This window comes from Gymnogyps californianus, chromosome 19 (genome assembly GCF_018139145.2).
Source record: "Gymnogyps californianus isolate 813 chromosome 19, ASM1813914v2, whole genome shotgun sequence".
Lineage (NCBI taxonomy): Eukaryota > Metazoa > Chordata > Aves > Accipitriformes > Cathartidae > Gymnogyps > Gymnogyps californianus.
This window is the reverse complement of record NC_059489.1, coordinates 494644-518885: the sequence shown is the minus strand read 5'-3', so window position 1 is coordinate 518885 and position 24242 is coordinate 494644. Positions and strand designations below refer to the sequence as shown.

The window sequence follows — 24242 nt, the reverse complement described above, 5'->3', positions numbered from 1 at the left end:
GTTTCTTCTCATCCTAGAGGGCAAGCAGCTCTGACACCTCCATCAAACGTGAGTAGCCGTGGCAGGGCAGCTCTGTGGCAAAAGGCTGGCTCAGGAGCAGGTTTTGTGGCCGCAGTGCTGGCTGTCCCCGCCAACGTGTGCCCGCGGCACCTGGCTCGGCTGTGCTCAGAAGCCGTGTCCCTGCCCAGAGGCAGAGCTGGGCTCCCTGCCCGTTTTGCGGGGTCGAAGGCACCGCTGGACAGATGGAGCATGCTCGTGCAGCCAGCCGGGCACGGGAGTACAGGTACAGTGAGACCGGCAGCATCCTGACACCCTCACGGTGATGCGGCCAGGCCAGGGACAAGGTGGGGTTTCTGGAGACGCGCTCCGGAGCAGACGGCTGCCGGCCCAGGGGGAGAAGGCCAAGGTCTGCGGGCACGTCACAGCGGCGCAGGACCCCCGGGTGAGCGCAGGCATCGGCCAGCCGTGCCGTGGGCGCGGAGGAGGGAGCAGGCGAGGGGGGCACGAGCAGTGGGACGAGCTGGAGGAGCCGGAAGGCGAGGAAATGCTTGGGCACAGACATAATCGCAGCCCTCCCCTGCAATTTGCTGCTCCGCTCGGCGCAAGGCCGGGCGCCAGGTCTGCGAGCCGGGGCCGGGCTCCCGTGCCTGCCCGCGGCGCCTTCCCCTCCCGTCTCCCGCCGGCCCTGCCCGCTAGCTGCCGGGGCCCGCCCGGGCGAAGGGGCGGCGGGTGCCGGGGCCGCGGATGGCGGGCGGGGCTCGGCCGGGATGCGCGGGGCTCGGCCCGGGGGCGGGGCGGCCGGTGCCCGCGGCGGGGGCCGGGCCGGGCCGGGCCGGGGGAGGCGAGCGCGGCGCGGAGCCGCATCCTGCGGAGGGGCGGGAGCAGCCGGGCTGGCCCCGCGCCATGCAGAGGAGGAGCAGCAAATCCCCGGAGCACATTAAAAAGCGAGGCTGAGCGGCAGCCGGGGAAGGAAGAAAACACCTCCATAGAAGGCAGCGGAGGAGCGGCCGCAGCAGCGCCCGCAACGCCGCGCAGGGGCCGCGGCTGCCGGACCCAAACTTTCCGGCGGCGGCTCGGCCGGGCCCGGCGGTGGATGCGGCTTTCTCGGCCGGGTCGCTGAGCCTGCAGCCCCGCCGCAAGATGCCCGCCGCGCTGCCCAGCCTGCTGGCCTGGCTGGCGGTGCTGCTGCTCGGCAGGGCCCGCCCGGCCGACGCCTGCAGCTGCTCGCCCATCCACCCGCAACAGGCCTTCTGCAACGCGGACGTAGGTGAGCGCCGCCCGCCGCCCCCGCGCTTTGTCCCCGCGGGGCCCCGGAGCCCCGGCAGGAGCCCCGGCAGCCCCGGAGCCCCGGCCCGGCCCGGCCCGCGCGAACTTCCCGGCGGGGGAAGGGGCGGAAAGTTGGCGCGGAGCGGCCGGGATCGGCGGGCGGGCAGGGAGCGGGCAGAGCCGCCCCGGCCCCCGGCACCTGCCCGCAGCCCTGCGCGGGTGCGGGCTCCGCGCCCCGGCCGGCCCGGGGCTGTGCCGGCGGGAGCAGATGCGCGGCCGGGCGCGGTCCGTCCGTCCGTCCGTCCGTCCGGGGTGTGTCCGTCCCTCCCCGCGCGTCTCGCCGTCTCGGGGGGACCCTCACGGCCGCGCCCGGCATCGCTCCCCGGGGCGTCCCCGGGCGATGCGAGGAGCCACCGGAGCGCGGCTCTGCCCCCGCCGCGGGGCCGGGGCCGGGCTCCCCGCTGCACAGCCCCGGTGACACGGGTGAGCCCGGCCTCTTCCAACTTCGGTTAAACCGCGATGGTACGTGGCAGCGCGGGGAGCTGACGGCCCAGGGGGAGGCCAGGGCCCTCCGAGCGTGGCCGCCTCTCGCACAGCACCGGCCTGGAGCGCGGAGCCAGCACCCAGCCTGGGAGAGCCAGCCGCGTCGGGCTCGGTCACCTCCCGTCTGTTCCTTATTTCCAGGCATTTCCTCTCTCCCATCCCACTTTGTTCGGCTTGGATGCTGCTGAAAGGGAGGGCTTGGCAGCGCTGGGATCTGGATTCCTCTTTCTATGAATAATGCCCTTATTAAATTTTAACGTATTGAACAAACAGATCAGCCCCAGTTCCTGACGCTCTCCTTTGCAGGGCCGTTCCCAGGCTCAGCTGGAGAGGTAACATTCCCAAACACTTAGGCAGCCCCAACCTCTGGACGGCCCTGCCCTGTCCCCTGCTCGTGAGCCAGGATACTCCTGATGGATTCCCAGGCTCCCCTCGCCCCTTCCAGACCCCGCTCCCGGCGTTTCTCCTCTGTGAGGGCAAGTCCAACAGCGTCTGGCTGCTGCCCCGTGTGCCCCGGCTCTGCCTGGCCTTGCTGCTCGGCACAGCGTGCCGCGAAGCATGTTGGGGATAGGGAGGTTTCTAGACAAAATGGAGCACTGAATTTTTGGAGCTGCTGCTCAAGCCGGTGTCCCTGGACCGCGGGATCCCCCGCTCCTGTTCTGGGAACGGGGCTGCGGCTTCCCGTCACGCTCTTGTCGGGATCAGCTTTCCGGGGCACTCGTGACTCACTGCCTGTCCCGGGGTGCTGGCTCAGCCGTGACTCAGCTGCTGAGTCACCGTCTGTCTTGGCGGCCCCGGCTGTCTCAGCTGTCCCCTGGGAGGGCGCAGCGTGGCCGGGCAGTGGTCTCCTGCGGGTCGGGCTGCCCCACTGTCCTTGGCAGGTGCCTGTCCTGCGGGCGCCCGGAGCTCATCCTGCCGAGGCGGCCTCCTCCCAGGCTATGCTGCCCGCAGCGCTGGCACCTTCTGGCTCCCAGCCCGAGTCCCCTGCGCAGCTTGTCTGGATCAGTCTTGCCCTGTATGAGCCCAGGTGGGGACAGTGCTGGGCTCGGGGGAGCGGGGTTCATCCCGAGACGAGCTCCCCAGCCTTCTCTTCCCACGCAACACAGATCTGTCTCCTGCAGCCTGTGGTCCCCTGGCCTTCTTGCTGCTTCTTGTCTTCCCCCTGGATGCTCTCGGGAGCTGGGAGGCTCCTCAGCCAGCTCCCTCCCTGTGGGCATGCGGAGCCCAGGGAGAGCCTGGGGTGCCGGGTGCTGCCGGGACCTTCCCTGGCTGCTGCGGATGGAGCAGCCCATGTCCAGGCTGGGCCCTCGGTGGAGAAGTGGGGATGTGGTGGTGGCTGACGCCCTGCAGTGCTGGGTGCACCCAGGGTGGCCGATGAGCCCCAAGGCTTGCGCTCAGCCCTTGGTAGGGGGGAGCTGGGTGAGTGCAGTGCAGGGTCCTGGCCCTGTGGGGCTGGGATCCCCACTCCGTAGCGTGGGGAGTGCCTGCCACATCCATCTGTGCCTCCCCACGGCCCCTCTGCCCTCGCTTGTGCCCCTGCAGCAGGCTCTCCCCTGGAGCTGGGCTGGAGCCCAGGGCTGCATTTCCAGGCGGTGCAGGGGGAAGCGGATGCAGCTCTGCCTTGGGCATGGGGTGCCCGAGGGGCTGGGGGTCACGGAGAGGCTGGGAGCCGTGTCACCGGAGCTGGTGGCTTGGCACAAGTGACCTGGTCTGCCTGCACTTGCACTTCCTGGCCCATGAGATGGGCAGCGGTTTTCTGTAGGGCTCAGGGCTGCCCCATCTGCCATTCCTCACCGGGGCCGTGCCCGGGCAGCGGAGGCTGGCGGCTGCTCTCTGCCTGCCTGGGGGGTTGCTCTGCCGGGGCTGCTCGGCTGCCAGGTGGGGACGTGGCCGGGCTGGGGGCTGCAGCAGGAGACCCGGCTTCTGCTTGGTCTCCTCTAGAGCAGCGTGGGGATGTGGGGGGTGAGGGAGGGGATGCTCAGCCCTTCTGGGCACGGCCGTGGCTTTGGCCTTATGTAGCAGTGCTGGCTCCAGGAGGGGCCGATGGGGCAGTGGAGAGCGGGGGCTCGGTGTGCCGCTCGGGACAGGGGGCACTTTGGATGCGGCCCCTGGCAGCATTGCGCCAATCCCAGTTGTCCCAGTGCTCGGTTCCTCGGGACAGGGTGCAGGGAGTGTTGAGGCAGGGGAGGAACTGTGGGGGCTGCCGGCAGCCGGCAGGGAACAGGCAGAGGAGGGGGTTTGGGGAGAGAGGTGGGAGCAGTCCCTGCGGAGGGCTGCCGGGGGGAGCGCGGCTGCCCGGCGGGCCCTGCCGAGCCGTGGTGGGGCAGGGGAGCTGCCGGTCCCCGGTGCCGCCCCGCCGAGCTCCGGTGGTCGGAGCGGCTGGCGCGGAGGGGCCGTGGGCTGACTGCTGGGGCCGCCGCTGATTGGGCCCCGTCCTGCTCCCGTCAGAGGGCCGGGATGACGCACGCGGCCATGGCAGCGCATAACCCGTGGCTTCCGCGCAGGCCGGTGGGCGAGCAGGGCCTGGCACCCGGGCGCTGCCTCCCACCTCCCCATGGGCACTGCCATGCACCGGGGGAGTCCCCATGGCCTCTGCTGCTTCTGCACTGCGGGGCTGCCCTGCTCAGCTCCGTGTCCCTCAAGCCTCCACATCCCTTGCTGCTGTGCCGGGGTGGGGGTGCCTCACTCTGCTGCCCCTGTGGCTGCCGGGGTGCGGGCAGGCACTTGGGGGCTGGTTGCTGCCTGCGTGCCAGGCAGGGCTGGGGCTGAGTCCCTCCCGGGGGCGGTTTGCTGGCTCTCCATCTCTGCTGGCCTCAAGCGGGGCTGGAGTGACCCTGGGGCTGCCCCCACTGCAGGGATGGGTGCCCGGGCTGGCGGTGCCGGGCGGGCAGTGGGCAGTGCTGGCACTGGCAGCCGGCCCCTTCGCTCAGCTGGCTGCCAGCAGCCCCGGAGAAGGGAGCTTTGTTCCCCGGCCATTCAGCCCGGCAGCGGCCCCCGCGGTCTGCGGGCACCGGCGCTTCCCGGGCAGCTGCGGGCGGGTGCTGGTGGGGCCGCACGGTGGGGTCTGGGGTGGGATGGTGGAGGAAGGGGTGGCCATTTGGCACGTCTCTGGCCAGGAGGGGAGTCCCAGGGCCAAGGCTCCTCGTGCTGCCCCTCTGCCCATGGGGCGCAGGCAGGCAGGCAGAGCGCTTTTCAGCAGCTCCCCCGAGCTGGGGCGGGCCATGGCAGGACCCACCCCGGCTGCAGGGTAGCACCCACACACCTTCCCCTCTTGGCAGGTCTCACCAGGGCAGCTCGTCGCTTCCAAACCCCCTTTCCTCCTTCCCCAGGGAGAACCTGGGGCTGCCACATCTCCCCCCACAGGGTCTCGCAGCATCTCCCCGCTGGCTGCCCACGGCAGCTCCTGCTGCGATGGCAACTGTCCACAGCAGGAACCCCCCGCTCAGCAGCCAGAAACACGGGGTGCGGCCCCTGAGCTGGGGCAGCCATGCGGCGGGGGCCAGGGAGGACAGCATCCCACCGGCTGGCAAGCCCAGAAAGGCATCCCGGTGGGTTTGTGGTGCTGGGTGACTCTATTTACGCCCAGCTTTGCTCCTGGAGCTGCACTGCAGCCCCAGTCTGTCCCAGCTGGTTGTGTGCTCATCACCCAGCCAGGAGGGAGCGGTGCAGGGTTGACTGGGCCCCAGCGTGGGGCCCTTCCTCATGGCACCGCTGCCCGCCGTGGCACGGGGACCGCTCTGCTGCAGGACACCCTGGACTCCTTGGCCCCAGGCAGCCCTGGCTGGTCAGGGTGGGAAGTGACCACCAGCTCCCCATGGACCCCTACCCCTCTGCAGCCGGGGGGAGATGCCCCTCTCCCTGCCTGCCCTTCTGCCCATTCCCGCATCCCGCTGTGGGCAGGAGGACGAGGCAGCGAGGAGCGCTGCTGGGAGGCAGCCGGCGGCCGCGGGCCGTGCCGAGGGAGCTGCAGCGAGATGGTGGTGGTGGGGGGGGTATCGAAAGCCCTTGGAACTGGCCCCAGCCCTGAGTCCCCCGAGGCAGCAGACACGGGGGGCAGCCCTGCTCGGCGGGCAGGGGCTTGGACGCTCCGAAGGCCCCGGCTGCAAGGGCAGCCCTGCTCGTGCAGCAGCTTCTGTGCAGAGTTAAAGGCGACCGCTGGCGTTTCTCCCAGGGCAGAGGCAGGAAGCGGCCAGCCGGCAGCCTCGGCGCGGGGGTGAATTCCCCTGCCCTGCCAGGGCGGTGGGACCAACCCTGGTGGCAAAGGGCAGCGAGGGGACCCGCTGCCTCACAGGGGTCTGTCCCCGGAGGGCTCCAGGGTCCTCATTATGGGGTGGCCCACAGCTTGCAGCCCTGGGGGCCAGCACAGGAGTTGTCACTGGTGGGGACCCCCCACCCTGCTGGGAGGGGGTCACCCCACGGCGCGTCTTCTTGCTGCGGCTTGTCCTGCCTGGGGAAGGAGCATTTCCAGCATTGCCCTGGTTGAACTTGGTCGTCCAGTGCTGGTGGCACGCTGCGCCTGCCATGCGCTCTGGGAGCCGGGAGAGCCTTGGCTCAGCTTCACGGAGGGTCTGGGCTCCCGTGGCTGGTGGCTGTCCAGGCCGGTGGCAGGAGTGGTGGGTGATGCGGCTGACAGGGGCATTGGCATTTGGGGAGGTCTGACTGCAGGTCTCTGAGCACCCAGGGGTTTCCTCCGTCCCTTGGCCCTGCCTCCTTGTCCCAGGGATCTCAGCCGGGCTCTCCTCCGGGGCTCCCCTCCGCAATCCCTGCGACTCGTCCTCCTCACCGCTCCGGTTCCTGGCTGGCGCAGAGCAGCTTGGCTGCACTGCTGGGGTCTTGGCGGGGAAAGCACAGCGCAGCCGTCCCCTCCACAAAGCCGCACTGTTCAGAACAAATCCGCCTAGAATTGGGCTGCATTTTTGTCAAGTGATTCATCAGCACGTGAATGGAAAAGGCTGGAGCCCACTGAACCAGTAACCGTTCCCCGCGCCTGGAGCCACGGGGCCGGAGTCGGCGCACGGCTCTCCAGCTCCGTTGCACCCAAGTTATGCCGCAGATGTGCGCGGAGCAGCGAAGGGCCTGGCATGCGGGAGGATGCGGCAGCCGCTGGGTCGGGGGGCGAGGGGCGGCCCGTGCCTGCGGTGACCCAGGCGCGCTGCTGGCAGAGGAGAGGGCGCAGGCGCTGGCAGCGGGCAAGGACCGAGTCTGTGTCTGCCAAGCAGAGCTCCTCCAGCCTGGGTCAGGGACCGGGGCAGGGGGCTGTGCCGAGGGACTTGCCCTGCTGCCTACTGCGGGCAAGGAGGCTGGGGCTTGCTGCATGGCCGAGACGCTGCCTGTGCTGCCAGTGTGCCCAGGCAGCCCAGCCCTTCCCCAAGAAAGGGGAGCACGGCTGGGAAAGCCCTTGGTGCAGCCCCGGTGCCGGCAGGCATTGCATCTGCCTGCCCCGCACCAAGCAAATGCCCACATTGACCGGGGGCGGCTGTTTTGGGAAGTCTCTTCCCTGGCCCCTGCTTGTGCTCATGGCCCCTCTCTCCTTTCCAGAGTAAACTCAGTTGGCACTTACTGGTACCCACGTGGGGCCGTGCCCCCCTGACCTTCAGCTTAAATAGCCCATCCACGTGCCCCCACGCCCCACAGTATTTATAGAGCGCGGTCAGATTCCGTCTCCTTGCCATGCCAGGCGAAAGAAGGCAAGCTCATCTGTGCCGGGCTGGCAGGCAGCCCCCTGTGTGTCCCCGGCTGCTCCCACCCCAGCACCTTTTGGTGGGGGACACGAGCTGGGTCCCCAGCTTGGCTGGTGCTTGCCCTCCTGCCGCCCTGGCCAAAGCACGGCTCCCCGTTCCCTGCCCTGTGGCATGCACGCGGAGCGGGGCTGGCAGGGCACCAGGGTGTCCCCGAGGGATGGGGAGCTGGCCTCCCCGTGGGATGGCAGTACCCCCAGCAGAGCGGGGAGCCCTGTGAGCCCCTGCCCTGCAGCCAGGCCCCCTCCCCAGCTGTGAGGGTGCTGAGCAGGAGCTGCGGCTTTGGGGCTGCCACTGCCCCCTGCGCCATCAGCGTCCCTGGTGGTGCCTGGGGCCGGCCGGGAGCTCCTGTCCCTGCACCGGCGGAAGGAGCCAGGCAGGGTGAGGAGCTGCAGGTCTCGGCACACAGACCTAGACCCTGCATGCCTGAGCGGCTGCGTCTGCCGCACACAGCTGCAACCTGCACAGTGCGGCACGGAACCAGCTGCCGTGTCCCGAGCCGGTGAGTAAGGGTGAGCTGGCTGCCTGCTTCCTGCCTGCCCTGCCTGCCCCAGGCACCCTGCAGGTCACTGCCACGTGCAGAGCACTCACATGCCGGTTCGTGTATCCCTGGGCTGTGCTGGCAGTGTGACCGCAGGGACACTTCCACGGCAGAGCTGTCCCTGTGTCGCTGTCCCCAGGCTCCAGGGTGCCGCGGCCTCGCCGGCCCTGGGGCACCCGACCTTGTCCCTTGGCACCGAGTGCTGGGACCACCCCAGGGCCACGCGGAGCCGGGAGGGCTGTTGCCTTTGGCTGGGCTGCTCAGGGCTGCTGGCTGGGGAGCTCGCTGCCTCACCTCACCAGGCTGTGTTTTTCCATTGCCCCAGCCCTCGGCATCCCCAGGTTATTTTTGCAAGCAGCGAGGGCAGGAAGCGACACCCCGCAGCCCCCAGCCCCGAGAGGATGCGGTTTCTGCGCCTGCACGGTGTGAGGCTCCTCGCAGCAGTAGCTGAGGTCTGGCAGGGAGCCGGCAGCCAGAGCATCGCCCCATGGCAGCTGGGACCCCTCCGTGGTGGGACAGGGACCCCCTGCTCCGGCTGTGGGGTGCAAAGGCAGTCTGGTCCCGGGACCCCTGCTCCCCCGGCATGGGGGTGCAGAGGGGCTGGCAGGGGCCTGGTGAGGCCGGGGACCCCGGCACGAGCTGCCTGTGCAGGCACTTGGTGGGCAGCGCTGGTGCCCATGCTGGCCACAGCAAGCGGCTGGGACGGTGCCATGGTGCTGCGGCTCCCGCCTCCCTCTGCACCCAAAGGTGGCCCTCCAAATAGCTCCCTCTGCCCTTTTCTCCTCCAGCCCAGCTAGGTCACGCAGGCATTTGGCTGGGGCCGTTGTCAGAGACTGGTTTAATTAATGACAGTGGGACAAATACCACGGTGCTCCCAGGACGCTGCTGGCAGGTTTTAGCTGTCCTGGTGCCATCTGGGTGACGGGCACAAGCCTGGGCAGGGCCAGGCTGCACCCATGAATCTGGCAGGGGCTGGGCAGAGACTGAGCCAGCGCTGGACAAGGGTGACCGGTCCGGCATGGCTGGCGGCAGCGGGGCTGGGCAATCCTGGGTTGACTTTTCCTTATCACCGGCCATGAGGGTGCTGCTGCAACGCTGCCCGTCGCCGTCCCGTGCGTGCCAGAGGCCCGTCCCTTTGGGGACAGCGTGTGACAGCCAGCTCCGCGGGCAGCTGGGCGTCTGCGGGGAGGGCAGCGGGATTCGCTGCGGGCAGCGCCGGCAGCCGGCCCCGTGCGAGGGTGGGAGCCCCGGTGGGATGGGGGGCTGAGCAGGACCGTCCCACCAGGGCAGCACCGCGTGGCGCTGGCGGCACCTCGGGTCCCCAGCCACCCCTGCTGACCTCGACACCTCTCCATTGCAGTGATCCGAGCAAAGGCTGTCTCTGCGAAAGAGGTGGATTCGGGGAACGATATATACGGGAATCCGATCAAACGAATCCAGTATGAAATCAAGCAGATCAAGGTAACGGGGCACATTGGGGCAGGGGACTGGGGGGGACGGGGCAGCCTCCGTGCCAGTCGCTCACTCCCGCTCCTTCTCTCCAGATGTTTAAGGGCCCTGACAAGGACATAGAGTTCATCTACACGGCTCCGTCCACCGCCGTGTGCGGCCGGCTGCTGGACACCGGCGGGAAGAAGGAGTATCTCATCGCAGGTGGGTGGCCGCGAGGGAGGGCTCTCAGGGGACGTCGGTGGCAGTGCTGGCCCTGCCACCTCACGTGCCTCCCGAGATGCCTGTGACGTGTGTGCCCACTCCCCGGGCACAGCCCCCCCTCCTCCTGCTCCCACCACCAGCCCTCGGTGGACCCCCCGGCTGTGTCCTGGCCATGCTCGGCAGCCCTGGGCTGTGGCAGGGGCAGCTGGGGGATGAGCCTCTGCTCCCCGGGGTTCACCAGGGACAGTGCATGGCAGGAGGGGCTGGATTGCAGCGGCCTCCAGCCCCCTCGGCCGGGCTGAGCCCCAGGCACCCCAAGTCAACGTCAGGTCCCGGGGTGCCTGGGGGGACCCTCTGAGCGGTCTGTCTGGCCTCTCCCCAGGCAAGTCAGAGGGCAATGGCAAGATGCACATCACGCTCTGCGACTTGGTCTCCGCCTGGGACTCGCTGAGCCCGACCCAGAAGAAGAGCCTAAACCAGCGGTACCAGATGGGCTGCGAGTGCAAGGTGAGCGGCCGGGCTGCCCCCGGGCACGGGCTGCGCCCCGCTCCCCACGCCAGCGGGGTCTGCAGCCCCGAGGCAGGCACGGGCTCCGTGGCAAGATGCTCTTCCCCGTCCTTCAAGGATGACGCTGTGCAGGGGGCACAGCACAGGGCCGGGGATACGGGAAGGGCGGCCGAGCCTCGGGCTGTCTCCGGCTGGGAGCTGAGGCCAACCTTGGGACCCGCACCCAGGGGTTCCCTCAGTCCTCCTGCATTGGGGTCGCATCCCCACTGTGCCCCGAAGGGAAGGGGCAGCCTGGTGTCCCTGGTCCAGAGCTGGGGGGGTGGATGCAGCAGAGCTGTGGAGGACCACCAGCCCCAGCTGCCTCGTGCTGCTTCCTTCCGCCCCGGCGTTCCCCGCTCGGGGTGGTCGGTGACAGTCTCTGTTGTGCACAGATCTCGCGCTGCCTCTCCATCCCCTGCTTCGTCTCCTCCTCGGACGAGTGTCTCTGGACAGACTGGGCGATGGAGAAGAACAACGTGGACGGGCGGCAGGCGAAGCACTACGCTTGCATCAAGAGGAGCGACGGCTCGTGCGCCTGGTACCGCGGCATGGCCCCCCCCAAGCAAGAGTTTCTCGACATCGAGGACCCCTAAGCCAAACGAGCGCATTCCAGTAGCCAGTAGAAAAAAACCTGCGAGATGTTAGACTGGTCCACGCTGATATCAATTCCTGGAGACAGCATGAAAATCCGCTCGGCCGCGGGGGTCCCCGGGCTGCGGCGGCTGCCACGCGCGTGCAGGGGGCAGGGACGGGGACCCGCTCTGTCGCAGGCACCTGGCAGCCTGCGGCCACGCTGGGTGCTCCCGCACTCGCGGCAGGGCTGAGCGGGGCGCGGGGGGACCCCCCTGCCGGGCCACGTCCCCACCGGGCCACACTCAGCCCTGGCAGCTGTGAAGGAATCGAACCCTCGTGAGTGGCGGGAGCTGCCCCGTCTGCGTAGCAGGTCTACCAGTGCCCCCGCTGCGGGGGAGCCGCCCCAGCAGCTCTTGCCAGGCAGCCCTCCCCACTGCAGCGTCCCCGGCCGCCCTCCAGCACTGGGGACCCCGCCATCCCCCTCCCCACCCACCACCCGTCCCTCCCTTCGGGGTGCAGGAAGGGTACAGCCCTCCAGGCAGGGGCTCCGGGGGGCTTTACCATGTGGCAGAGCCCCCGGCTGTGTGCAAGGGGCTACGGGCCTTTTGCAGGGCCGGACGGCTCCTGCGCCGGTGCCTTGTCCCGAAAAGCCGGAGGGGCAGGGTAGCATGGCTGGGGTGACCCCCCCGCACGCACCCGGGCGCTGCTGCCCCTCTCTCCACTTGCTCCTCTCCCCATGGGGACACGGAGGTGAGTGTGGGGTTCACCGCCTTCCCCAGCGTTGCAGGGGGGGGTCCATTCCCACTGCAACCTCCTGCACGGGCGCAGAGCTGCTGCCAGACCCTTCCGCAGCCGCCGCCGTTGGACGGGCTTAGACCCACCAGCCTTTGCAGGCAGGCAGCAGGGCTCGGCAGGGAGTTCCCCCTCGTCAGGGCAGCAGAGGCAGGAGCTCCGGCTGCGTGGGTGCAGGGTGTTTATCATCGCCTCGTGCAGCTGTTGGCTGAGCCGCGCCGTGGCCTTCGGCAGCGCTGCGGCACTGCAGCCGGTCGAGCTCCCTCCTCTGCGGCGGCGGGGATGGAGCCCGGCACCCGACCGGGCGCAGGCGGCAACGCAGCCGCAGGAAAACCCGTCCCCTCCGGTGAACCTCCCCACACACCTCGGGCCCCGCTTTCTCTGAGCCATTCCCACGTGGCAGCGGCGCTGGCGTGTGCCGCGGAGCTGCCCGTCCGCGACGCGGGCGGCACCGGCACGTGCACCCGCCGCCCCTTTACCGCAGCTTTGGGAGCGTGCCGGGAATAATCCCCGCAGCCCTGCTCCGGGGGCGTTTTCATGCTGTGTGTCCCTGTGAGGTTTAAGATGTCGTACTGGACCAGTCTGGGCAATTTCAACATATTAAAGAGAAAAATTAAAAAGAAAGAAAAAGAAAAAAAAAACCCCAACCTCTAATCAATCCCATATACGACTCCCGTTCGCTTACTGTATGGTTATATCATATGTGCCATTTACTCCTGTCTCTGCTGGTAGTCTATCTTTTGAGTTTAATATTTCCACTTGTTTTGCCACCGGCTCCATGGTCCCTGTGCTGTAATTTCTGTCTCTCCTCGTCAGGCGCTGCAGTCGCACCGGTTTCGTGCGGGGTGTCTGCACCGGCAGCTCCCGGGCAGGGGAGAGCGGCGGCGGCGGCGGGGACCGCTCCTCCGGCTCGGCTGTGCGGTGGCTCAGCCGGTGACCCCCCCCCCCCCGCCTCCCCGGGCCCTCGCCGCCCCTCCTCAGCCGACCCCCCCCCCCAGCGACGGAGGGGAACGAGCAAGGCGGCGAGGGGAGAGGCTGCTGCGGGGCCGCCTTTAAATCCGCCCCGGCGGCGCACGACCGCGGTATCGAACCGGGGCCGGGACCGCGGCCTGGAGCGGAGCCGCCCCCGCCGCAAGGGCCGCGCGCCTGCGCACAACGAACGTCACAGCAGACCCAGCCGGCCACGCCCCCTTTTTGCCGTTGCAGCCAGCGCACAAGCGCGGCCCCGCCCTCAGTCCGCGTCGGGACGCGGAGCGCAGCGGAAGCGGAGGGGAGGCGCGGGCTCGGTGGGCCGGGCTTGGCGAGCGCGTCCGCGGCAGAGGGCGGGAGCGGCGCCGTCCCCACCCCCTTAAGGGACGGGCGCGGCAGGAGGTGGTGTCGGCGGCGGGCGGGCGGCCGTCTCCTCTTTAAGGCGACTACACGTGCGTGCGGCGGCGGGGGCCCGGATGGTGAGTGCTGACGGGCCGGGCCGGGCCGGGCGGGAACGGGACTGGACAGGACAGGAGGGGACGGGACGGGACAGGACAGGACAGGACAGGACAGGACAGGAGGGGAGGCGCGGCGCGGCGCTGGGGCCTGCGCTCCGCGCCGCCCTCCCCTGCCCTGTCCGCGGGACCGGCCGTGGCGGAGCGCCGGTACCGGGCGGGCCGCACATGGCGGCGGGAGGGCCGGGGCAGCGCGGCAGCGGCGGCGCTCAAGGTCGCGGGCGGCGGTGGGTGGGAGGTCGCGATGCCCGTAGCGGTGGCGGGTGGGGACCCGGTGAGGTGTCCGGGGTGCGCGGCGGTGGGGTCGGGCCCGCGGTGGGCCTAGGCCGCGGCCTGTTGCCCTGGCAACGCGCGGCCGCGCGCCGGGAGTGGAGCGGAACGGACCAGACCGGCGCCCCCCGCTCAACCGGCCGCCCCCTCCCCGCAGCCGGGGCCGCCGGGCCCCGCCATGCCGATCGTGGAGAAGCTGAAGGAGGTGCTGAAGGCGGGCCGGCGGGAGGCGGGCGAGGATGGGGAGCTGGGCCGGCTGCTGGCCGCCTCGGCCAAGAAGGTGCTGCTGCAGAAGATCGAGTTCGAGCCCGCCAGCCGCGGCTTCTCCTGCCAGCTGGAGCTGCTGCGGGGGAAGTACGTGCTGCTCAACCCCCGGGCCGAGGCCGCCGGCCGCCACGGCGACCCCGAGGAGGGGCTGCCCGGCAAGCAGGGTACGTAGAGAGGGCGAGGGGGGCTCTCCCCGTGCTCCACTGCCCCGCCGCTCACCGCCTCTCTCCCCGCAGGCGGCGACCATGTCCCGGGGGGCCGGGGTGACGGGATCCCCGCGCCCCAGAAGGTGCTCTTCCCCACGGAGCGTCTCTCCATGAAGTGGGAGCGGATCCACCGGGTCGGTGCCGGGCTGCACAACCTAGGGAACACCTGCTTCCTCAATGCCACGGTGCAGTGCCTGACCTACACGCCACCGCTCGCCAACTACCTGCTCTCCAAGGAGCACAGCCGTGCCTGTGAGTGGGGAGGCCCGGCTGGGCGGGCGGCAGGGCCGGGGCGGCCGCGCTGGCGGGGAGGAGGAGCCCCTGCCCGTCCTGCTCCCAGTGCTGCGCTCAGCAGCAGTGTGCGGGTGTCGGGATGCACCTTCTCTGCTCCCTCCTGCCCGTTTCTCCATCGAGAGGCCGTTCCCGTGTATGGCTCGCTTTTCCTGGCCGTAGCAGTGGTCCCAAGCTCTGCATCCTTGTGTCTGGGGAGGCTTTGTCTCTGCTGGGCATAGCCAGGACTAAGATGGGTCCAACAGGGTCTGCTGGCTTTCAGGGGGCTGAGCTGGGGGTCCCAAACAGCCCCTGCCTGTGGGGACTGCGTGAGGGCAGGGCAGAAGGCTGCGATGCTGTTTACGGGTGGTTTTCAAAGGGAGTCTGGTGGGCGCTGCTCCGAGCTGTGACCAAGGGGAGCACGCAGGGCTTGCAGCCCCGTCCGTAGGGCTCCGGTGGGATCTGCCCCTCAGGGCCGACCTGTGGGCTCCTCCAGCGAGTACCTGTGACCTGTTTTCCATCCACATGGATGCTGTCTCGTCTGGGGGGGTTGCAGTGGCTGGTACTGTGACTGGGGCTGAGCCAGCTGGGGTGACGTGTGTTGGTCCCTGCGTACCTGGGATGCCCCAGAGCTGTACTGTAGCACAGAGCTCGTAGGGAAAACTGAGTGTGGCTGAGCTGTGTTGGACCAGAGATCCCCCGTCCCCTGTACTGCCTCCATCTCTCCTGGGTTTGTCCCCAACGTCCTGTCTTCTCCTCTCCTGCTCCAGGTCAACAAGGAGGCTTTTGCATGATGTGCATTATGCAGAACCACACGATCCAGGCTTTTGCCAACAGCGGCAATGCAATAAAGCCAGTGTCCTTCATCCGAGACCTCAAGAGTAAGGATGGCTGCCCTCCCCTCCCATAGCCATGCAGGAGAGCGGTGACTAATGCAGGAGCAGAACCTTTGAGATCGGGGCAGGTCTTGGCAGACGGCTCTTCTGAGATGACTCACTGAGCCTACCGGGGGCTGGTGACTTAATGGGCTGTGTGGGGCTTCCCCCATGGCCGGCATGAGTCTGATGTCTGGTTTGGATTGAGGGGGCTCAAACCCCGGAGTCCCTGCCCCAGGGGAGGGAGGGAGGGCCTGCATCTGTTTCAGCATGTGCTGGGGCTGATTCCTCCCTCTCCTGCAGAGATTGCCCAGCACATCCGCTTCGGGAGACAGGAGGATGCACACGAGTTCCTGCGTTACACCGTTGATGCCATGCAGAAGGCCTGCTTGAATGACTGTACCAAGTACGTGGGGCCTCCGATGGCCCGTCGCTGCTCTTCTCCCCTGTCCCCTCGCTCGTCCCCTGTGCCCGTGGGAGGGGAATGTGGGGTGAACGTGTCCCCCAGCTCGGACTCATAGAGGGAGGTACTGACTCCAGGAGCCTCGGGTGGATGGCCCAACTCTCTGCCCCTCTGTGACACAGCTCTGGGCTGTTGTCTCCCTTCTCCTGACTCCTCCACCCCAGCGTAGCTGTGGTCCCGTCCCCAAATCCTGAGGCTGCTCTGGGTTTGGATCCTGTACCTGTACCAATTGCCGAGGAATCCAGGCGTGCTTGCTAGTTCAGCCCCAGCTCGGTGGCTGTGGGTGAGCAGCTTTCCCCTGGGCCCTCCATCCCGGGCAGCCTGCCTTGCCTCTGTCTGCAGTGCCCGGCTCTGAGCTCCAGCCAGGAGTTTCTGCTCCTTCTAGAGAAAGGTGCACATTGGAGCCTGGTGTCACCCCTTGAGCTCTGGCACTGGGAGAGCAGACTGGCAAGAGGCTGCGACTTCCCTCTGCTCCTGGAGCTCTGCAGCCCGTCGGCTGGCCAGAGCACGTAGGGGAGCTGTCCTGAGGGCACAGTGGTGGTCTGTGGGGCTGGCCGCTGCGGAGGGGCGATGTGAAATCTGGTGCTGCTGTCTCTAGGTTGGATCGCCAGACCCAGGCCACGACGCTGGTTCACCAGATCTTTGGCGGTTACCTGCGGTCCCGTGGTGAGTGCTGGCTGCCAAGGTCCTGGGCCTGTGACTCTCAGGGCTGCTGTTTCCCTGAGAGCCTTGCAGTAAAAAATCTTTTGGGAAAATTGCTAAGCACGTGTAAACTATCCAGAGCTGCAGCTGGTCAGTCGTACGGTACCTGTGGGTCGTGACCCCTGTTGTGGCAATGGAAAGAACTGTTGGCTGTGGGGCCCCAGCTCATTGCCACCAGCAAAGGAACCCGCATTGCCAGCTATCTAGCAACACTTGCTGTCCCAGCACATAGTGGAATTGCCACCTTTCCTCCTTGCCAGGCTGTGAATCCTGGTGCTCACATCCCAGAGCCCAAACCTGGAGAGGGGGAATACTGCCGCTGCCTGTGCTGTGCTGGGGTGGTGGCGGGTGCAGGTGTTGTGCCAGGGTGTGCTCATTGCTCTTTCTTTTGCAGTGAAGTGCTTGGAGTGCAAGAGCGTCTCGGACACCTATGACCCTTACTTGGACCTGGCACTGGAGATCGGGGTACTGCGGCAGGGTCAGGGATGGGGAGGGGCTCTGCTCTTGCGGGGAATGTTCCTGCAACTGCACCATTACTGCTCTCAAGGCTCCTTAACCTGCCAGCATCAAGGCACGGTGCAGGCAAGAGGGAAGCAGCTTCCGTTGTTGTGCTGCCTTCTCTGTCTGGCAGAGCAGCGCCTGTTGCCTGAGCGTGAGCCACGACTCCTCCGTTGAGGCTCTGTGGTTTTGGGGGGCAATGCAGCCGTCCCTTGCAGCGTGCTGGCCAGTGCCTAGCTGGTGGCAGGCTCACGGGTTTGGTGTAGTCTGTGGCCCTGTGCTCGTGCTCTGTGTTATCTCTTGGGGCCAGTGTCTCGGCAGGGAGCCGGGCTGTTGCCTGGACAGGCCACTCGTGCCCTGACCTCTCCTCTGTCCTTGCAGCAAGCCGCAAACGTAGTGCGGGCGCTGGAGCTGTTTGTGAAGCCGGACATGCTGGGTGGGGAGAACGCCTACATGTGTGCCAAGTGAGTGTGTGGGGCTGCGGGCGGGAAGGGGCCTGCGGGTGTGCTGGTGGGAAGCAGGTGGAAAGCCTGCCGCAATATGGGAGGGCTTCTCTACCTGCCCCACAGCTAAACCGTGAGGTACGTGGCCATGGAAGGCTGCGATGAAGCCTGCCACTCCTCAGCTCCCTCTTCTCCTGAGGAGGACCTGGGCCAGCAGACATGGCCGTGAGCAGGTGCCCTGGAGCGGTGCCTGGTGTCAGCAGGGTCGTTTCCCTGGGGTTTGCCGCTTGGCCAGGACTGGCGATCATCTGGGTGGTGGAACAGCTTGAATAGCTTGAGCTCTTCCTGTGCAGATGCAAGAAGAAAGTGTCGGCCAGCAAACGCTTCACCATCCACCGAGCCTCCAATGTTCTCACGCTCTCGCTGAAGCGCTTTGCTGACTTTGGTGGAGGCAAAATCACAAAGGTGAGTGCTCAGCAATCCAGAGTTGGGGCTGTCTCCTGGCCCGAGGTCCTGCTACCCAGAGCAGGGTGGGGGGTGGTCCTGTGCGCAGTGCGAGCTCTGCCGCAGTCCTGCAGCCCTTCCCCAGCTGTGCGGTGCGGTGGGAGTTTGGCTCATCCTGGCATCTTCTTCACCGTGACCTCTGCCTGGGGAGAGCGGGTCCCCCTCCCTCGAGAGATGGGACTCGTGGGACAGCTGAGCTGCTCTTGCTCTAGCAAGAAAGCCGTCTGCTGTGCAGGCTCCTGAGACATCCTCTCTCCGCAGGACGTGGGATACCCTGAGTTCTTGAACATCCGCCCTTACATGTCTCAGAGCAACGGGGATCCTGTCATGTATGGACTCTATGCAGTGCTGGTGCACTCTGGGTACAGCTGCCACGCAGGGCACTACTACTGCTACGTGAAGGTGAGCCCAGGGCGCTCTCTTGGCACCCCCTCTGGCCTGGGGGCTGTGGGTGCTCATGGGTCCCTGTAGTGTGCAGAAAGGAGGGTGCTCAGCAGGTGTGCATGGTGTGGAGCACTGGATGGGGGGTACAGGCTGTGCTCTGCCACAGGAAGCGTGGAGGTCTGCTCTCGCAGAGTCTCCTTGCCTGCCCTGGGCTGCCTGTGGGTTTTGGGGAGAGGAGCTCTGCCAACGGGCGCTGTTCCTGCTGCTCTTCATGCCAGGAGGGTCCCCGGGCACAGCCCGACCCCGTTCTCTCTTCTCCTTCTGCAGGCCAGCAATGGGCAGTGGTATCAAATGAACGATGACCTGGTCCGCTCCAGCAACATCAAAGTGGTCCTCAACCAGCAGGCCTATGTGCTGTTCTACCTGAGGTGAGAGCACCCTGTGTCTCCCGGCCCCTCTGCCCCCTGCTCTCAGCATTTGGGACAGGGCTGCTAGCACGTGCCTGGGTGTGGGAAGGAGCTTGGCCCAAGTAGCCCCAATGCCCGTGCACATGCGCTGGCTCGGAGGAGGGTGGCAGGGAGAGGTCCAGCCCCTTGTCATGATTTTGCTGTAGATCAAGAGCACCTCACCTCCTCAGAGCTTCTGGCTCCTGTTTCTTGTGTGCATCTCTGTCGAGAGCGTTCCAGTCGCTCAAAGGCTTACAGTTAACGCGTGCGCTTCTCTGCCTTCACCAGAATCCCCAGCCCCAGGAAGAGCTCGGAGGGGCCCATTGCCAAAGCTGCCTCCAGCCTGCCTGGCCGCACTGGCGGCATCTCTGATCAGGTCAAGAAAACCGTGACCAACGGGCCCCTGTCCTCACCGCTGATGGACCGGGTGAGTCCTGAAGGCTGCTCTTGGCCAGTGCTCCCGGGAGCTGGGAGCTGCTGCTGCTCTGCGAGGGCAGGTGGGCTGCAGCTTCGTAGGGAGGCAGGCGTGCTGCTCCGAATGGGCAGGCGCGAGGGAGGGCGGTTTGCAGGAGGGATCCTGCTGAGCCAAGGGTTCCTGTGTGGGGACGGGGAGGGCAGTATCGCTCTGTGTCCTTGGCTCCTTTAATTCTCTCCTCGCTGAACTTCTCTCTTTCTCTTTGTCTAGAAACCAGACATGCTGCCAGGGAAGAAACTGCCGGGGCCGGAGGAGGTCGGAGTCCCTGTGGCCCGCAGCACGTTGGGGACGGGGCCGAAGCTGCCAAACGGAACCGCTCTGCCGAAGCTGCCTGCTCGGTCCCTGTCACCCAAACTGCCCCTCAAAGCCACCCACACGGCCACAGCACTGCCCAATGATGCAGCCCGGAGGTCCAAGAAGCCGCGCTCCTTGCCGCCCCTGCCTTCCGCGCACAGAGCAGTTCAGGACTTCTGCAACACCAGCAACGCAAGCGGGGCCAAAGCGGGGCTGTCCCAGCAGAGCTCCCGTGAGAGCAAGCAGCCACCTACCTCATCCAAGCTGCTGCTGGAGCCCAGCCCCAGCCAGGAGCCCGGGGGCAGTGGGGAGAACGCCAGGACCCTGGAGGGGGACTCCTGCGGCAGCAGTGCTGCCAGCCCAGTGCACGGCACAGTGGGGAAGCTGGCCAAAGAGTCCCAGAAGGCCAAGAGCAGAACCGGCACCTTCTGCGCCTCTCAGGAAACGGACTGTGGCACGGACCTCCCTGCTGGCCCCGGCGCTGAGCCAGCTGCCCCCAAAGACTCCAAGCCAGCAAAACCAAAATCCTCCCTGTTGGCCAGCGCCACTCCGGAGCTGAGCACCACCACGTCACCACCACCAGCCAAGAAGCCGGCACTCTCTGGCAAAAAGGTGAGTCTGAGCTTCTGCCTGGAGTCTTCAGTAGGCACCTTGTGCCTTCTGAACTGGGGCTTGTGTTGGGGGCAAGTGTAGAGCTAATGCTGGGTCTCTTGCTAAGCCGGAGGTGGGTGGGGAGAGCCCGTCAGCCCCAGGGCTGTAGCAGTTGCTCTGTCCCCCCCCAGGGTGAGAGTGTGGGGCCAGGCCCCCGCTGTTGTTCGCATCCCTGAGTGACGCAGGAGAAATGGCTCCTGCTTTCTTGCTCAGGACGGAGGGGTGGCTGTGCCAGTCCCTGCAGCGGGGCGGCCTCGCCAGCCTTCTCGGGATAGCGTGTCCCCTGGGGTGAGTGGGAGCAGGTGACGCCGCAGCCGGAGGGCTGCTGAGCTGCCTCCTCCCCGGGCAGTGGCGAGGGACCGGCCCTCTGGGTGCCGCTGTGCAGCCAGGGCTCAGGACGGTGCGCTGGGGTTTCTGTTCTTTGAATTTCCTTCCTTCCTTTTTTCCTTTGTGCTTCTAACTGAAAACACTTCTGATTCTTCTTCTACCACCCCCCCACTTCCCTCCCCCCATCTGTGTCTGTTCCCCTCCCCTTTCTCTGGGCTCCCCTTTTTATTTTCTCCTCTTGGCTCACGGAAACCTCTTTTCTTTAGACCACCAAGTTTTTATTTATGTCAATAACTGCAGGGCAGCACCTCGCAGAAGGCGAGCAGAAGTGACCGCCACGCACAACCTCAACCACAATTTGCTGACAGCACCTGCCCCACGAACACCACCCACCCCAAATCCGCTCCCCGGCCTTTCGGCAAGTCGAGGTAAGCAGTGCCAGTCGCTCCCAGGCTTCTGCACGGCAGCAAGGCCAGTAGCAGCCTTGGGGTACTCCATGAGGCAACGGTCTGGTATCGCAGCTGGCTCGGGGGGCGATTTTGGCAGCTGGCTGTCCTGTTCTCCTGGGCTGGCAGGGCTTGCTCTGGATCCTAGAAGCAGGGCAGTTTCTCTGACTGTCGGCACAGGGTGGGAGGGAACTTTGGAGGCTCTGACCACGTACTAGTGTCCCATGGGATCAGCAGGCACCAGCCTGGTCTAGATCTTGCTCCGGGTCTCCTTTGTGACCGTCACCATCGGCATGTGCTGCAGCAACACTCACTGTTTCCTAATCCCCTGTGGGACAGCGTGTGCCCTGCGCGTGGCTGGCGCTGGGCAGGTGCCGGGTCACTGTGTGCGCTTGCAGCTGCTGCTCTGAGAGCAGGGTCTGATTTGGATTTCGTGGCTGAGATTGGGTGCTAGATTCGTAGCAGTTGGGTGCTATGCTCGTGCACCTCGGGGTGGGGAGGAAGAGGGGCTCCCGCTCCTGACCTGGCTTTCAGATCACGTCAGCCTCTTTTCCTGTCCATCAGGCCATCCACAGCTGCTGTCAAACTGCCAAAGCCTGAAAAGCCTGCCTTCAGCTCCATCAACTCAGCCCCTGGGCTCCCAGCCTCCTCCCTGACCAATGGTTCCACTGCCCAGCCTTCGCACCACCTTCCTCCGTGCAGCAGGGAGACGGGGCCCAGCCAGGTCTCCCCTGGTTCCTCCAAAAAGAAGCAGCAAAAGCAGCATCATGGAGCAGACGGCAGGCCTCGTGCTCCAGCTGTGAAGGGCAAGGATGAAGTCTCCAACCCCCCCAGGAAGAAGAAGAAACTCACTCAGCAGGGCTCGGTGGCCCTCGCGAGGAAGGAGGCGGCAGGCAAGGGTCCCAGCGGTGACTGGGAGGGGCCGGGCTGTCAGGACCTGGAGAGTAGGCCCAAGCAGCAAGTGTCAGACCCTACTGCTTCCCTGGACGCGGGGCCCATCTCCCCCACCAAGAAGAAGAAGAAAAAGAGCAGATTGGAGGAGAGAGAAAAGCGCTGCTCTGGGACGCTGTCCTCGGGCAGGTGAGGAACTAGGGTGACGCGAGAGCCCTGCGCACCTCCGCTTTGCCTGAAGTCAGGCTCCCTGGGCTGTGGTCGGGTGCCTCTTTTCTTTCTGCGGGTGGAATGAGCCTTGCCACGGAGCCAGCTGAAGCGCCGGCTTGCTGGGGGTGGTTTCACCCCTCCCCGAGTGCAGCGCTGGGGTGCGGGTGTCCCTGCGTCCCGTTGCCCTGCGGGAAGCTCAAACTTTCCCCTCTGGTCTGGCTAGAGTGGGCTGACCCATGCTGCCTTCCCCAGCTCTAGGATGGCTGAGACGGAGCCCTGGAGGACAAAGCAGCAGCAGAGCCCGGAGGCTGGGGCTGGAGAGAGCGAGCACCGCAAGCGCAAGCGGAGGGAAAGCCTCAGCAGCCTAGCCTCGGAGTGGCCAGCTGACGGCACCCCAGGTATGAACCGTGTGCCTCCACCCGGCCTGGTGCCTGGCAGGGGAGAGCCTGCTGCTCGTCTCCCCGCGCAGCCCCTCAGAGCACTGGTGTGGAGTCCCTGGTGCTTGCTGGTCACCACGGCTGCCTGGTGGTGCCCGTCTTCCTGACCCCCGTCCTCGGCTGGGCTGCCCGCAGGCCTGTGTGCTGCTCGTGCAGGAGAGCTGCTCGCTTGTACCCTGGATGAGGGTGTGCTCCTCTCCAGACTCGTGGGGATGGGCCCCTCGAGGGGTGAAGATTTACCCCCAGCTTCTCCCTGCCCAGGACAGGCCCCAGTGTGCCCAAACACCCTGCGCCATCGGGACCCTGTTAGTCCCGACAGCGTCTCCTGGGGAGAGATCTCCCTTGGAGATGGAGCGACACAGGAGCTCCCTCTGCTCCCTCCAGCTTGTCCTCACCCCACTTGTTTCCACAGCGGCCGCATGCACCTGGGACAGCCAGGCTGGAGATGGGTACAGGCGCTCCCCGGCTGCCCCGAGCTCTGAGCCTGGCTGTGGGGCTGGCGCAGCACCCGGGAGCCAGGAGGAGTCCGGTGTGGTGGAGGAGCTGCTCAGGAACTCCTTGGACAAGGCTTATGGCAACCATGGTAATCCCTGCTCGCCTGGGTGGTTGAACAGCCACACAGCTCCCCTGCCTTGAGCCCTGGACACGAGCAGAGCCCTCCGTGCTCTGCCGGGGCCTGAGCTCCCCCCAGCACCAGCGCAGGCAGCTGCGGGGGCTCCTAGAGCCGGGCAGATGCACCCAGCCAAGAGGCTGTTGGGGGTGCGACAGAGTGGGGTGCTGGAGTGAGGGGCTCCAGCCGCTGGCCCGGGGTGGGGGCCCTGCATGGGTGGGTGCAGCGGAGCACAGTGTGGTGCTCCCTGCTGACTCTGTTGCTCCGCAGTGTTGACCTGGGAGGGTGAGATCTCGGCTGTCAGCCAGGATGCCGTTCAGGATGCAGCGTGTGCCCGGAACAAGACTGTCATTGATGAGTGGGATGAGGAGTTTGACAGAGGGAAGGTGGGTGCTGGCTGCATCCCGGGCTGGGGTGGGTGGGAGGAGGCAGGGGACTGTGTGCTCTGACCCCGAGCACCTTCCTGCCTCTGCACAGGTAAAGAAGATTAAAAAAATGAAGCGGGAGCGGAAGAGACACCTCAGTCCCTTCCAGCAGTTGCAGAGCAAGCGCAACTTCTGGTCGGTGACGCATCCTGCCAAGGTGGCCGGCCTGAGCCACCGGCTCTGAGGTGAGTGAGCCCAGGGGAGCAGGGAGGGGGACAGCTGCCTGGCGGGGTGCTAATGCTGCTCCTTTCCTCCCAGGTTGAGATCTGTGTCCCCCAGCCGGTGAACGGAGCAGACCTGGGTCAAGGACTGGCGGGGGAGTGCTGTCCTGGGAGCTGCTGGTGGACCCTCCTGCAGAGGCGGGGGGACACTGGTCCCGCATGTCTCCAGGGCCCTAGCCCTGGGGCTCATGCTGTGCTTGGTGTCCCCTGCCTTCCCCTTCTCGGAGCTGCTGTCCCTGCAGGCCCTGGCATCCCTGCGGGCTGGGGCTGCTTCACTCTGCTCTCCAGCTGAGGAGGAGCCCGTCCAGCTCTGCCCTGCCTTGTCCAGGCTCCTCCACCAGCTCCTCTGTGCCTCGGGCTGGAGCAGCCCCCTCTCCCACCCAGCCTCGAGCTTAAAGCTCGGGGGGTCTCCTGCAAAGTGCCTGCAGATCGTCCCTGCTGCTCCAGGTTCATGTGCCACCCACCCACCCATCTCCGGCCCTGTGGGGAGGGGGACACCAGCCCACGCTGCAGTGCTGGGAGCACCAGGGCTGGTGTTCGTCTCCCGGGCAGGGTCCGGGGCTGCTCCGACCCCTCTCGCCCTTCTCCTGGACCCCTCCTGCTCCGTGCCCGGCTGACACACACCCCCCCATACCCCCCCCCACCCCAACACCACCTCCCCCTGCGCAAGTCGCAGTGAAACCGTTGTCCGTCCCCCTCCACGGGCAGGGCCCCCCTCCCCTCCGGCCCGGCCCGGCCCCGCGCTGGGCGCGGGAGGCGGCGGCGGGGTCCCCGCGGGTACGGGGCGCTGC

General features: G+C 66.9%; 2 protein-coding genes across 2 annotated transcripts; both read left to right on the top strand.

The window, feature by feature from the left end:
- The first annotated feature begins 984 nt into the window (after positions 1 to 984).
- TIMP2 (TIMP metallopeptidase inhibitor 2) lies at positions 985 to 12426 on the top strand. The gene is made up of 5 exons (XM_050908613.1): positions 985 to 1267; positions 9449 to 9549; positions 9633 to 9741; positions 10124 to 10248; positions 10680 to 12426. Exons 1-5 carry the CDS (start codon positions 1141 to 1143, stop codon positions 10878 to 10880), a joined length of 663 nt encoding a protein of 220 aa, XP_050764570.1. The 5' UTR covers positions 985 to 1140; the 3' UTR covers positions 10881 to 12426.
- A 1158-nt stretch (positions 12427 to 13584) lies between these two features.
- Positions 13585 to 24107, top strand: USP36 (ubiquitin specific peptidase 36). The gene is made up of 19 exons (XM_050908321.1): positions 13585 to 13837; positions 13910 to 14131; positions 14920 to 15030; positions 15328 to 15430; positions 16086 to 16153; positions 16584 to 16654; positions 17069 to 17151; positions 17484 to 17595; positions 17896 to 18036; positions 18346 to 18446; positions 18753 to 18891; positions 19150 to 19845; positions 20512 to 20639; positions 21222 to 21737; positions 22011 to 22156; positions 22608 to 22778; positions 23076 to 23191; positions 23283 to 23415; positions 23489 to 24107. The coding sequence occupies exons 1-18, from the start codon at positions 13585 to 13587 to the stop codon at positions 23412 to 23414; spliced, it is 3309 nt and encodes a 1102-aa protein (XP_050764278.1). The 3' UTR covers position 23415; positions 23489 to 24107.
- Positions 24108 to 24242: the final 135 nt, after the last annotated feature.

Coding starts and splice junctions, on each gene's coding strand:
- USP36 (XM_050908321.1), top strand. CDS start 13,585: ATGCCGATCGTGGAGAAGCTGAAGGAGGTGCTGAAGGCGGGCCGGCGG. Junction 14,132..14,919: donor CAAGGAGCACAGCCGTGCCT/GTGAGTGGGGAG, acceptor CTCCTGCTCCAG/GTCAACAAGGAGGCTTTTGC. Junction 21,738..22,010: donor GGGACGCTGTCCTCGGGCAG/GTGAGGAACTAG, acceptor TGCCTTCCCCAG/CTCTAGGATGGCTGAGACGG.
- TIMP2 (XM_050908613.1), top strand. CDS start 1,141: ATGCCCGCCGCGCTGCCCAGCCTGCTGGCCTGGCTGGCGGTGCTGCTG. Junction 1,268..9,448: donor CTTCTGCAACGCGGACGTAG/GTGAGCGCCGCC, acceptor TCTCCATTGCAG/TGATCCGAGCAAAGGCTGTC. Junction 9,742..10,123: donor GAAGGAGTATCTCATCGCAG/GTGGGTGGCCGC, acceptor GCCTCTCCCCAG/GCAAGTCAGAGGGCAATGGC.